Below are 14,757 nucleotides of genomic sequence, written 5' to 3'. Positions count from 1 at the left end.
TATCCTCGCTCACCGATTTCCAGATCAAAGTTTCTCATTCTGCATGTAAAAAGATGGGGTGGTGGAGGTTGGGTGTGGATACAGTTCTAACTGCCCAGCCCTGCAAACACCCCCTGGGACCTGGGAGTCAGACTGAGTCCGTGCCATCTTGTGCATCAGCACTGCTAATGAAGATCCTACCGTCCAAATTCTTCTACACCTGTGCAATCCTATTGTCTGAGGTTATGTCCTCAACAGGTCTTGGTGGGTTGGCACAGGTGTCTCTGAGATAATGGTGTTGCACACGTGGACCTGCGGGTACAATTGGCCCTGGAGAGCCTCGATTACTGCTGATGTGTGAGGAGGGGAGAGGCCCACTTGACTCTCAGATCTCAGGGGAGTTTGCAAGGCTGGCTACTAACAAATCCCATCTTTGTAGCTGCAATCTGCATAAATCTGATCTGGGGGTCAGGAGACACAGTGAGCATGGAACCCCACCATGCCATTGTTACAGAGCTACTTCTCAGGTTAGAGCCATGCTGCAAACAAGGAGCCTGAAGAACCAGCCCCACTGAATACAAGATTTCTCCATTGCCCTGCTCCTTGCACAGCCATTTCCCACTGGTGCTCAGTGGGTGTGCAATGATACTTACTCAGAGTGGTAGCGCTTGACACCCCTTGTCACTGGTGGCAATGGACCAGGCACCAGGCAACAGAGTCCAGGCCCATGGTGTTCAGTAGAATGGACTAGGCCTCATTCTCATCTGCTCTGTAAATCATGCCCACTTTAACCCCTCTGGGCACTGCCAGGGGCTTTTGTCCAACTGAGAGTCGGGCTCCCTGTGTCAATGGGGGAGGAGTCACACCTTGCTCCCACCAGAAGGAATGAAGTGCCTCTCCCATCAAAGGGTGGAATCAACCAGGCCTTGCCAACTCTCTCTCTCTCACGGACACAGGTAGTCCACGAGGACATCCCTCCTCAGGAGATTATCTACTCAGTGACCAGTCCCCCGCTCTCAGGATCCCTGATGATGGTTTACCACAGCGGCACCTCCAACGAGCCTCCCATCTTGAACCCCATCCAGTCCTTTACCCAGGAGGACATCAACGAAAGCCAAGTGCTCTACCTGCATTCCAGGCCCAAGGGGCAGAGCGACCAGTTCACCGTGGACATCACGGCCAGTGGGGCAGAGGCCCTGGAGGGGATTGTGGTGGACCTGGAGGTCCTTCCCTTTTCAGTCCCCCTGGACATCCACAACTTCACAGTGACTGAAGGGAGCTCCATAACCCTCTCCACAGACATCCTGACCATCCCCAACGCCTATTTCACAGCCCTGAATGTGGAGTTCATGGTTTCCGAGCCCCCGAGACATGGCGTCATCCAGAACATGGTCAGACCTGAAGAGGGCAACCTGCACTTCTTCACCTGGAATGAGGTATGGAGCCGACCTCTCCAGAGGCTGATTGATATGTCTAGAAAGGCTTTGTGCCACGTTAAAACCCAGGGTCTTGATCTTGATCCCCCAGTGGTGGAACTCCACAGATCCAGTGGAGTTACTCCTCATTTACACCTGTGCAAAGCGAGATCAGAATCAGGCCCCAGGGATCAGGGCCAGATTAACTTTTTGTGGGCCCAGCACTAAACATATTTGTGGGCTCCCATAGAGGCAATGGAGCATGGTGCGGGGAGGTCAGTCCCTGGAGCAAGGGGCCAGCCAGAGGCAATGGGATGGCATGGCAGGGGCAGCCCTGCTCCACCCAATGCGAGGGCACTATTTACAAACTGGCAGTTGCCAGACGCACAGTGGCCTGCCCGGCCCCATGTTGCCAGCATGCCCCGTCCCCTCGGGGGCAGGCCCATGCCACATCATACAGCCCTCCCCCCCCCCAGCCCAACAACTCCCGACTCCCTAGAGGCCCCCGAGACCCACTATTCCAAGTGCCCTGCCCAGACCCACCCACAAATGCACAGTGCCCTGCACAACACCATCCTTGCCCACAGCCCCACCACAACTGCCCAGCACCCCCCACCGAACCCCCACTCTCTAGTGCCTCAACACACACAGATCCTCCCTGCCCCTTCACAGCCCAGCACCCCCCCCCATACGCCCCATAGACCCACTCCCCCAAGCCCTGCCTCCCGGCTGCACTCACTGGCCTTGCTGGGAGGCGACTGTGTCTGATGTGCTGAGCCGGCAGCGCAGCCAGAGCTGGTCCCAGGGCCGGGAATTGCTCCAGCCCCTCGGGAGTGATGCAATCAGCCAGGCCAGGACCTGCCCCGGCCGGGCTCACTCAAGACGCACTTGCCTGGACAGGCACAGCCAAGCCCTCTGCACTGTCTCCCCCACACACACACACACCTGGCTGAGACTGGCCAAGCTTCTGCACCAGTCCCAGGTGGCTCAGCTCCGGGAGACAGGTGGGGCCCCACAGGTGGTAGGAAGCAGAGACTGCCCAGAGCCGGAGGTGCACTGGGGTCTGGCCAGGGGCCTGAGGAGCAAGGGGTGAAGCCAGGGGGCGGAGAGGAGCCCTCAGTCAGCTGGCGGGCAGGCCAAGATGAGCAAGTGGTGGGTGGGGGGAGCCAGTGGGGTCTCAGGGCGCAGTGCAAGTGGAGCAGGCCAGGGGCCCTTCTGAGCATGGGCCCGGCTCCATGGAGCCACTGTAAACCTGGCACTGCCAGGGATACCGGAGGTTAGGAAGCTGAACAGACACAACAGCTGAAGGGATCCACGTTTGTTTTATGTTCAGAGGTCAAGGTGCACAGAGGTTCACCTCCTGCCTTTGGTCCCTGCACAGATCTTCCCCCGGTATCAGGAAAGTGGGGACGGGGTTGTGTGCACACAGCCAGGTCTGTGGGATGGGATGAACCCGGGTGCACAACTCAGAACAGGAGGCCTATGTGAGGCCTATCACCGTAGTCCTCCTCCCACGGCTCCCCATGGCAGCTCAGATGACCTGCTCCATGTAGAGCTCCACTGGAGCCTGTTCTGGGGAGCACAGGCCTTGTGCTACCCCTGCTGTAGTTCCATTAGCCTCGGCATCCCTGCACGAGGGAGTGGACAGGCCCACCCATACAGTGGCTTCTCAGAAGAGCCTGCTAGAGGGTGAGCCCCTCCCAGACTCCTCAGATCTCCATTGCCCACAGGTGGAGCAGCAGCTCATCCAGTACGTGCACGATGGCAGCAAGTCCCTGGCCGATAGCTTCACCATCGTGGCCAACGCCTCCAAGGTCAACCGGCAGAGCCAGCCCAAAGCCATCTCCATCACTGTCGTGCCACGCAACAAGGAGCCCTCAATCATCATCAACGCCGGGCTGCAGGTAATCCTCCCCTGCCAGGACACATAGCACCGTGACCTCTGCTCCTGTGACCCAAGCTGCCAGCCATACAACCTCCAGGGCAGCATCTCCTGCCCCCTCAGAGCAGCATCTCATCCCTCCCCTCTGCAGCCGATTGGACCCCAAGGGGGAATCAGACCCAGAAAGAATCTACCCCATCTCCTCACCCTCCACTACTGTGTCTGCCCTTTCCTTGCCCTTTCCTCCTGACCAGTGGGATTGTCTCCCCCTGCCCTACTCTGTCCCAGCACTGCTGCTGCCCCACCACCAGAATACAGAGCCCCCCATTCCCGCTAAAGAGAATCCCCTCCCAACTGCTGCAGCCCCGTGCAGCCTAGGTCTGTGTCGCTTTGTCCTGTGTCCCAATGTCTGCCAAGGTGCCAATGCAGGAAGGGGGAACGTCCAGTCTGGAGATGCATCCCGGCCGATCCATGCAATACCCTGTCACACACACACCCCTCACCAGACCTGTGCAAGCCCCCATCCAGTTTGCCCAGCTCTGAGTCCAATCCCCAGCCATCCCCCAGCTCAGCCCAGGGAAGAGAGTCACTTCCGGGTAACCTGACTCTGCACTGGGGTTGTAGGAGCCAGGTCTCACCCTGCTCTTCTGCTCCTCTGCAAACGACATCTCGGCCGTTCTCCCTACTGCACAGGGCGGGGGACAGCATTGCAGCAGCAGGGCAGGAACACCAGGCAGCACAGCGCACAGCTGATTGCTGCCTACGTGTGACTCAGGGAGCGGGCAATGCACCCTGCATTCATGCTGGCTCCCTAAGCCCCTCGGGGCATGTCAGCCTAACTCCGGGGGAAAGGGGCAAGCCACTGCTGAAGACCCTGTGATTCCACCAGAGCCTGCATGCTGAGTGCACACTGCTGGCTGACCAGGGGGTGGGGATGGGGACCAGGCCAGGACAGCGTTAGGAGTGCGACATGCTCTGCACCGGAGGGTTTGAGCAGAGACGGGAAAAGGCAGCATGGTGCTGCAGGATTCCCTCCTGCACGCCTAAGATAGGTGTGCATCTGGTGCTTCCCTTTGTACAGACTAGAGGTGACCAGCAATCATGCCCTAGGCCTGGGTTTGCTGATGCTGGTACATGTCACTGATCCACTGGCCGACCGCCTCAGAGGTTTGCTAAGACATGTGGAGCAGCAGGTGTTAGCATATAAGACCCTGCTCCCAAGGACCTGGGTGAAAACAAAATCAGCTGGTATGATCATGTGTAATAATGATACATTTTAGTCCCTACGGGACATTGGATCAGGGAAGGTTGCAGGTCCGGACTGAGGGGTACCGGCAGAGCTGGGTGGGGTACAGGGCTGGAATTGCTGGGGCGCTGCAGGTCAAGATTGAGGTGCATAGGTAGAGCTGTGTGTGGGGATCCCAGGGCTGGAATCACAGGGGCCTGCAGATCCGGATCCAGATGATCCGCAGAACTGGGCTGCAGGAAGCTTGCCCAGCACCTGTTCTTGTGGCTATCTGCCACTCACTTTCACAAGTCAGATGCCAGCCCACATGTCAGGAGAGAAGGAAAACTATAAAACAAAAAGACTCCCTGGTAGTTAAGGAATGTTGTGGGTCTCGGCTCCAGCTGCTAAGGAGAGGGCTGCCAGCAGTGCCAGAGCAAAGCAAAGGGTGGGGAAGCAAAAAGCAGTTGAACTGAGGCAGTTCTGCTACTTGTGCAGTTTTTCCACTGGTCCTTGACATGGATGCTTTTATGAGAGAAAAAAACCTGCTCCTTGGATGGTAAATGAACTCAGTCAAATCTTACATCTGGTTTTCCATCTTCTACCTTGCAATGCCACTGGTGAACACAAGATGGGAGCATTGCCCACTCTGCAGCCTCTGATTCTGTAAAGGGGTTAGCCTGTGTGACTCATTTACATGATGATTTTACATAGACTCCTTAAGGTCAGACGGGTCCATCATGATCATCTAATGGAGGCCTGCCCCAGTTTTACTCCTGTGCTGGTACGGCACTGGCCTGGCACCCAGGCCAGGGCTCAGCACCACTGCAGCCTTTGTGCCTGGAATGCCCCAGCCCCCAACCTGGGGTATTTCCCGCTCCTGACTGCTGGCATCTGCCCTATTGACACATACCTTCCTGAACCAGCCCCCAGTAAACTCTGCCCTCAGCAAGTCAACTCACTAAGGGCAAACAAGAGACTCTGCAGCAAGGGAATTCCCTCCCTTGGAGAAAAATGGGGCATGATGTCATTTAGGAAGCAGGGTTTCCAGCAATTAGAGTGGGGGGGGCGGGGTTCGGGGTTTCTGGGGTCTGTTCTCCACTCTGCCATTAACTCGCTCTTTGCCCTTCGGCTAGTCTGTGCCTCTGTCTCTAACCAGGGTTACAACGCTGGCCTACCCTGTTAAGCACTCTCATACCCAGTATTATGAGCACAAAGTACTGCAATAAGAGCCCAGCACGGTCACAGGAACATTATCCTGCTGGCAGTGTCCCTGGATACAGTGGGGTGAGTTCAGTGATATCAAGTCCCCAGGGAAGCATCTGCGTTAACTGTCAAGCCAAGTCAGGCTTCTGCGGGCTCCCTGCGAATGGTAGCTGAGCTTGGAGGGCTCCCAACCAGCATCACTCTCATGAAACCTGGCCCAACAAAGGAGAGAAAGAGCCAGTCCCTGGCCCTAATGCAAGGAAGCGACCCTCACACTATTCATCAGCAGCGCAAAGGTTAAGTTAACAACATTTGTCTCTGTTCCTATAACCTAGGGCTGGATTCGCAGAGGTGCTGAGCACCTCCGACTCCAGCTGAAGTCACGGGAGCTGCAGTAAAAAGCAAAACTCAGGGAGAAGCACATGTGCATGCATGGCCAGAGAAGGGGGTGGGAGCCAGGACTCATGGGCTCCAGGACCAACTTTGCCACTGACTTGCTGTGTGACTTGGGGCAAATTGCTTCACCTCTCTGTCTGCCTTGGTATTTTGTGTACAATAATAATAATAATAACTACCTAGCTGTTGTCTAGCACATTTCATCAGCAGATCTCAGGGCATTTCACAAAGGAGGGCAGTAGCATCAGCTCCATTGTACAGATGGGGAAACGGAGGCACAGAGCAGGGCTGTGATTTGCTCGAGGTCACCCAGCAGGCCAGCAGCTGAGCAGGGACTAGGAGCCAGGTCTCCCGAGTCCCCATCCAGCCCTCTGCACACTAGGCCACACAAAGGATCACGGAGCTCAGTTAGGGTCTGGTGAACTGAATGGCTGGTGGGAGCAGGGAAGCGTTCTGAACCGCAAAGAGGGGTTTGAACCACCTCTGTGGCAAGCTTTATGGTGAAAAATGGTGAATGTAAAGACAGCCCTGGGTCTTTTAAGGCCAAACTCAAACCTCACAGCCAGAGTCTGAGGTAAAGAGACACATCCGGGAAGGTTGAAGCCAAGCACCATGCTCAGCTCCAGCCTTTGCCCCAGCTAGTCCCAGACTCAGCACCCAGCTCCCCACAGACATCCCTCTAATAGTGTCTTGGGGAGAACGTCACTTATTCCCCAGAGTTGGCCTGGGCCTGCTACTCAGCAAGCCCCTGCGCTCCAGACACAGGCACCTGGGGGTGCTTCCTCAAGTCACAGAGCGTTTTAATCCCTTTTCTGCCAAGCTCACAGCAGCGCCTTCCCTCCGTGGTCAGGTGCTACAGTCCAGGAGTATTATCATTGCCATGGCCTGGGTCATGCTCCGGATCCCATTCAACCCGCCCCTTTGACATGGCACGGAAGCCGCGCTCTCTAACGGGAACGCAGGGAGAGCCCTGCACTCCAGTCAAGAGAAAGGACCAGCCACCACACCTGCCTGTTCTCGCTCCGCTGAGACGCTGCTGCCTTGCCAACTCTCCAAGGATGCGCTCAGAGCAGGGGAGGGCAAACACCCATTTACAAGTGCCCCTGCATCTGCTGCATTGGGAGAAACCCGAGCAGAGAGCTAGCAGGGCATCGTTGGCGGGACAGCAGGGTCATTGTGTATGCTGCTTTGCAAGAGTGGGATGCAGGGGTGCGGGGGAGCCTCAGCTGTTGGCTTATTATTATTACCCAGTCCATTACAGTGCATTACCGCAGTACCAAGCTGCTTTCACATGTACATATGCATCCCTCCAGGGCATGCTGCTAAAACCATAGCCCAGAAATAAACCCAGCTTTGTTACAGAAGCAAGGGCCCTTCAGCACTTCCATTAGGCTAACTGCCCTTCCCCTAAGGACACTGGGTTCATGCCCACGCACTGACTAGCCCCGCTTGTGTCAGCTCAAGGAGGGATTGTTTCCTGAGGGGCTTCAACAAATAAATCTCCCCTGGTGTCTTAAAGCTGTAGACATTATTTAAAACAATCAAACATCAGAAAGGATGGCTGCATGCCTATTTCCGTGCTGTTAAAATGAATGACTTCACTATTTAAAGGGACCCTAGCCAGGTCAATTTAGGTCCAGGATTTAGGTTGTGCAAAACTTAACATTAATAGGAAGGACTGCAAGATTTTTATGTGTTTAAATTCCAGGGAGAACAGCCTGATTTAAACCCTGCTGAGTTTGTAACAGGGGGCCATGTTCTGGGTGCGTTAAGGCATAACGGGGCTGCAGATCTACCTCAGTGAGCCCTCCAGGGAATTCTCCAGCATAAGGGGCAAAACGTTGGCATAGTCAACTCTAAGCCCAGTAGGAGCTCCAGCATAGAAGGTGTGCGAGGAGGTGGCCTGGTATTCTCAGAACAGCCCATGGAGTCATTGCATTTAGGCACCAGACCAATTAGACAGGCAGAACTGTGAGGTCTCAATGCGTGGATGAGACAATGGTGTTGGGATTTAGGTTTATTAGGAACTGGGGAATCTTTTGGGAAAGGAGGACCCTATACCGGAAGGGTGGGCTCCACCTAAACCAAAACGGAACAAGATTGCTGGCCTGTAAAAATTTTTAATCAAGGGCTGAGGGAAAGCCAACAAGTGTGCAGAAGCACACAGACATCCCTTGGGGAGGACTTATTAAAGGAAAAGGAGTACTTGTGGCACCTTAGAGACTAACCAATTTATTTGAGCATGAGCTTTCGTGAGCTACAGCTCACTTCATCGGATGCATACCGTGGAAACTGCAGCAGACTTTATATATACACAGAGAATATGAAACAATATCTCCTCCCACCCCACTGTCCTGCTGGTAATAGCTTATCTAAAGTGATCATCAGGTTGGGCCATTTCCAGCACAAATCCAGGTTTTCTCACCCTCCACCCCCCCACACACAAATTCACTCTCCTGCTGGTGATAGCCCATCCAAAGTGACAACTCTTTACACAATGTGCATGATAATCAAGTTGGGCCATTTCCTGCACAAATCCAGGTTCTCTCACCCCCTCACCCCCCTCCCAAAAACCACACACACAAACTCACTCTCCTGCTGGTAATAGCTCATCCAAAGTGACCATTCTCCCTACAATGTGCATGATAATTAAGGTGGGCCATTTCCAGCACAAATCCAGGTTTTCTCACATCCCCCCCACCCCCATACACACACAAACTCACTCTCCTGCTGGTAATAGCTCATCTTACCAGCAGGAGAGTGAGTTTGTGTGTGTATGGGGGTGGGGGAGATGTGAGAAAACCTGGATTTGTGCTGGAAATGGCCCAACCTGATGATCACTTTAGATAAGCTATTACCAGCAGGACAGTGGGGTGGGAGGAGATATTGTTTCATATTCTCTGTGTATATATAAAGTCTGCTGCAGTTTTCACAGTATGCATCCGATGAAGTGAGCTGTAGCTCACGAAAGCTCATGCTCAAATAAATTTGTTAGTCTCTAAGGTGCCACAAGTACTCCTTTTCTTTTTGCGAATACAGACTAACACGGCTGTTACTCTGAAACCTGTCATTATTAAAGGAGATACTCTATATTCTAGTAAAGTGAGAGGGTCAAAGTTGATGAAGTGAAGGTAGGAACTGAAGAGAAACAATCGAACAATCACAGTCCCATTCAGTTACATCCCATGAAGGCAGATACCTAAATACGGACAAATTTTATAAGTGTTTGTGTACAAATGCTAGAAGTCTAAATAAGAAGATAGTTAAACTTCAGTGTCTGGTATTAAATGAGGATATTGATATAATAGGCATCACAGAATGGGGAGTGCCACTGTATGTGAAAGAAAGCCTAGAGTCAAAGATAGTAAAAATTTTAAAGGAATCAAACAGTACCATAGAATTTCAATGCCTAGAAATTCCATGCATGAATAATAAGAGTAGGAATATATGACCAATCATCTGACCAGGATGGTGACCATTACTGTGAAATGCTGTGGGAGATTAGAGAGGCTACAAAAACAGAAAACCAAATTATAATGGGGGATTTAAACTGGGTACATGTCACCTCTGGATGGGATGCAGAGATAAAATGTCTAGATACCATTAATGACTGCTTCTTGGAGTTGCCAGTCCTGGAATCCACCAGGGGAGAGGCAATTCTTGATTTAGTCCTAAGTGGTGCACAGGATCTGGTCCAAGAAGTGAATATAGCCGAACGGTTCAGTAATAGCAACAATAATGTAATCAAATTTAACATCCTTGAAGGGGGAAAAATACAAAAGAAACCCACCCCAGTAGCATTTAATTTCCAAAAGGGGAAATAAACAAAGAAGAGAAGGCTAGTTAAATAGAAATTAAAAGTAACAGTCACAAGAGTGAAATGCCTGCAGGCAGTCATAGAACAAGTTCTTAGGATAAGAGGTCTTCTCATGGATGAGTTTCAGAATAGCAGCCGTGTTAGTCTGTATCTGCAAAAAGAAAAGGAGGACTTGTGGCACCTTAGAGACTAACCAATTTATTTGGGCATAAGCTTTCGTGAGCTACAGCTCACTTCATCTGATGCATACAGTGGAAAATACAGTGGGGAGATTTTATATACACAGAGAACATGAAACAATGGGTGTTACCATACAGACTATAACAAGAGTGATCAGGAAAGGTGAGCTATTAGCAGCAGGAGAGTGGGGGAGGAGGGGTTACTCTTCTGGCTCTGTCAATCTGTTTCTTCACTTCAGCAGGTGGGTATTGTAGTTGTAAGAACCTGCTGAAGTGAAGAAACAGATTGACAGAGCCAGAAGAGTACCCAGAAGTTACCTACTACAGGACAGACCCAACAAAGAAAATAACAGAATGCCACTAACCGTCACCTTCAGCCCCCAACTAAAACCTCTCCAATGCATCATCAAGAATCTACAGCCTATCCTGAAGGATGACCCATCACTCTCACAGATCTTGGGAGACAGGCCAGTCCTTGCTTACAGACAGCCCCCCAACCTGAAGCAAATACTCACCAGCAACCAAACACCACACAACAAAAACACTAACCCAGGAACCTATCCTTGCAACAAAGCCCGTTGCTAACTGTGTCCACATATCTGTTCAGGGGACACCATCATAGGGCCTAATCACATCCGCCACACTATTGGAGGCTCGTTCACCTGCGCATCTACCAATGTGATATATGCCATCATGTGCCAGCAATGCCCCTCTGCCATGTACATTGGTCAAACTGGACAGTCTCTATGTAAAAGAATAAATGGACATAAATCAAATGTCAAGAATTATAACATTCAAAAACCATTTGGAGAACACTTCAGTCTCTCTGGTCACTCGATTACAGACCTAAAAGTGGCAATTCTTCAACAAAAAAACTTCAAAAACAGACTCCAATGAGAGACTGCTGAATTGAAATTAATTTGCAAACTGGATACAATTAACTTAGGCTTGACTAAAGGAGTGGATGTGCCATTACACAAAGTAAAACTATTTCCCCTTGTTTATTTCCCCCCCCCACCCCACTGTTCCTCACACATTCTTGTCAACTGCTGGAAATGGGCCACCTTGATTATCACTACAAAAGGTCCCCCCCCACACCCCGTAACAAACCCCGAAGGGTAAAGGCCCAAGGCAGCAGGTTTAAAACAAACAAAAGGAAGTATTTCTTCACACAACGCCTAGTCAACCTGTGGAACTCATCGCCAGGGGATGTTGCGAAGGGTGCAGCCAAACGTATAACTGAGTTCAAAAAAGAATTCCTGGAGTATCGGTCCATCAATGGCTATTAGTCAGGATGGTCAGGGATGCAACCCCATGCTCTGACTAAACCTCTGACTGCCAGAAGCTGGGACTGGACAACAGGGGATGGACTCTTGATAAATAGCCTGTTCTGTTCATTCTCTCTGAAGCACTTGGCACTGGCCACTGTCAGAAGACAGGGTACTGGGCTAGATAGACCATTGGTCTGACCCAGTATGGCCATTCTGTTGTTCTTATGAAAGTCAAGGCAGCCCTCAGACTGCTCTAACCTCCTCCAGAGGCCAAAGCAGCCCCTGGCACAGGGGATACACAAAGCCATTCCGCTTCATTGTCTGCTCTGAACTCAGCTCATCCGCAGGCACTGTTTGGCTCCCTGGTGTTTAAGCCACCTTGTGGTTGCAACCTTGCAGACCTTGTGGCCTGAAAGCGAAACTAACTAGAAACACAAGTGAAACTGACCAGCCACAAGGCAAACACAAAAAGATCATTTGGAGTTTATTCAGATGCTCAGCCCCTTTAAAAGAAGCATTTTCATGGATAAATCACAGAAAGGAATCAGTACATGGGCTGACCCTTCATAACAGCAACACCTTCCCATTAGTGAGTCCAAGTCCGGCTAAAGCATTCCTGGAGCTAGTCTCTAAACTACACCGGGTGTTCACAGAGAACACAGGCGACACAAAGTCTGACCGGATATAGTAAGACGAGTAAGTAAGAACAGAAACCAAGTGCAAAGCTTTAATAATTCAGAGGGGATGTGGAATATAATTAAGCACTTCAGTGACTGCAGAGCAGGCTTTCTGTAACAAACCCCGAAGAGTAAAGGCCCAAGACATTCCATTAGTCGTTCCTGCTGTTCAGGAAGCATTGTCTAACCGAGCTGCAGTTCTTTCCATTAGTCTGCAATGGGGAATAATGATGCTTTTCAATGGGGCAGAAATAAATTACAACGAGTTATTGGTTTAGGAAATGTGCCACTGCTGCACATGCTCAGAACCGCACATTTTAGCCCCAGCCGGTGAGAATTCAGGATGGTGCTGAATCCACTATAAAGTTTACCTGCCACTAAAAATCCTCCAAAAGACCTTATTTCCTCATTAGGCCACAGGTACCTGGCAGACGGAATGCAAAAGTTCTTGAATGCAACACAGATGTGTGCAGAGCCCTCAGCTATTTATTGCCACCCTCAGGGGCTGTTAGATCCCAGACACAAATTAAACAGCAGCTTCCACTGGGATGGCTTTGACTCTAAAGGGGACGCTCTAAAACAGGCATGTTTCCCCTCAATCCTGGCTTGTATTTAGAGAGCATCTTCCACCCCAGACTCCAGAACTATGGGAGTGGCCATGGGAGTCCTCACAGAACTGCCATTGTTTCAGTGTAGCAGCCGTGTCAGTCTGTATTTGCAAAAAGAAAAGGAGTATTTGTGGCACCTTAGAGACTATCAAATTTATTTGAGCATAAGCTTTCATGAAGTGAGCTGTAGCTCACGAAAGCTTATGCTCAAATAAATTTGTTAGAACTGCCATTGACTTCACTGGTTGCTTCATGGTGGAGGGCTTGTAGGACCGAGCCATTCATGTCATATAGTGTACCTGTGCTTAGGAGATGCCCTCAAATAATACCCATCCAGGGGAGCTGGATTAAGCCCTTTGTGACCACAATTTTACAGTACAGTTATTAGTAACTGCCGTCATTTCGGGCCTAATCCAGAACTCCTTTGGAGAGTTTTCAGGATTGGGCCCTCAGGCTCAGATTCTCAAAGTGTTGCCATGCCTAGGGGACTTAGGCATCAAAATACCGTTGAAGATCTGGGCCTTATCTCCACCATGCAAGTTGCAGGGAGATATAGCACATTTAATAGATGCTGCAGCTTTTCAACAGATATATGCCATCACAGGCATCCCTTCATCCATAAAATGTAGCCACCTCTGGGGTGTCATGCATCCTACAGTCCCCACTGCATCAGATTTTAGGGCAGGGAGTGGAGAATCAAGTAAGTCAGTAGAACACAAGGGGTACTTGCTCCCTTGCCAAACGACCACAGGTACTCAGGAGCTTGCTTTTATCCTCCTGGACTAGCTTGTCCACCTGTCCCGTGGAAGAAGGGAAGTTGTGTGCCTAAGACACCAGTGCAGAATTGGAGGGTTCCAAGAATGTTCTTTATTTAAAACTTTCTCCACAGCAACATCCTGTCACTGCAATAGGAATCATAGAATATCAGGGTTGGAAGGGACCTCAGGAGATCATCTAGTCCAACCCTCTGCTCAGAGCAGGACCAATCCCCAATATTTGCCCCAGATCCCTAAATGGCCCCCTCAAGGATTGAATGCACAACCCTGCGTTTAGCCGGCCAGAGCTCAAACCACTGAGCTATCCCTCCCCAGGAAGAGAACCAGCTACACCCAATCAGACAATGGAAAGCTTTCAATTGAAGGGTTTGGTGAGCGCATGAACTGCCTGAGTCGAGATCGAGTGCCTGGAACCCAGAGCTGAAAGGGTGATTTTATTGTAGTGTCTCCTAGGAGCAAACATTCCAGCTGAGGCTGCAGTGTGTACAGATTGGGTGTGCCTTGTTCTAACACACAGAGCTGCTCAAAGGCCAAAGAGGGTCTGGGCCTGACTTCCTGCTGTGAGGAGCCCTGCCCAGCCCAGTATGACAGAGCCCGCACATCATCAGGCTGAAAACAATTCCACGCTTTCTGCCTGGCCTCATTTTCCAACTGTTTTGTAGAGACGGGGGCTGAGCAACAATACCCAAAATCAGAACCTCCAGCTTGGTCTCTGGGGTTTGGTTCTGGATCGTTTCTAAAGTAGCATTGGCCCAAATCCCACAGTCCTCCAGGGAGCCAAGCTCCCATTGATTTTTATGGGAATTTGGCCCCATTAAAGACCAAAAGAATTTGGCTCATCGCAGACAATAAATATCTGGCTCTAAAATCTAATGTACCAGTTATTTAAGGCAATAGAAAGTCTCCCAGCCAAATCCATCCCCCGGTGTAACTTTGCCCCAGCAGGATCTCCTCCCCATGGGAGTCCAGGGATCAGTGGCCACACCTAGCAGTTATCAATCTAACAGGGAAGACATTCCAAATGCTTTGCAAATTCCTTACACTTTGCATGATCTGTTGCTCATTCCCCTCCTGCAGTGTGACCTGAGGCAAGTTGCTTCCCCCCACACACACTTTGTCTGTCTCGTAGAGTGAAAGCTCTTTGGGGCAGAGACTGTCTGCACAGCACCTAACACAACAGGTCTCTCATCTTAGATGAGGCTTCTGGATGCTAGTGTAATCTGAATAATAGTAATAGCTCATCACCCTGAGGAAGGTTGCTCCCAGACAGTTACAACTTGCCGCCATGGCTTTACATGATGCATAGCTAGTTTACATACTTTTCAT

The 14,757-nt window shown here is 51.0% G+C and overlaps 1 protein-coding gene across 1 annotated transcript in view; it reads left to right on the top strand.

Moving 5' to 3' along the window:
* CSPG4 (chondroitin sulfate proteoglycan 4) overlaps positions 1–14,757 on the top strand; it is an 83,863-nt gene that overhangs the window by 55,659 nt on the left and 13,447 nt on the right. Inside the window, exons 4-5 of the mRNA XM_073303467.1 lie at positions 936–1,415; positions 3,125–3,298. Coding sequence (XP_073159568.1) covers positions 936–1,415; positions 3,125–3,298 — 654 coding nt within the window. The remainder of the gene's footprint in view (positions 1–935; positions 1,416–3,124; positions 3,299–14,757) is intronic.

This window comes from Lepidochelys kempii, chromosome 10 (genome assembly GCF_965140265.1).
Source record: "Lepidochelys kempii isolate rLepKem1 chromosome 10, rLepKem1.hap2, whole genome shotgun sequence".
NCBI lineage: Eukaryota > Metazoa > Chordata > Testudines > Cheloniidae > Lepidochelys > Lepidochelys kempii.
The sequence above is the reverse complement of the archived record's forward strand: the minus strand, read 5'-3'. Positions and strand labels throughout refer to the sequence as shown.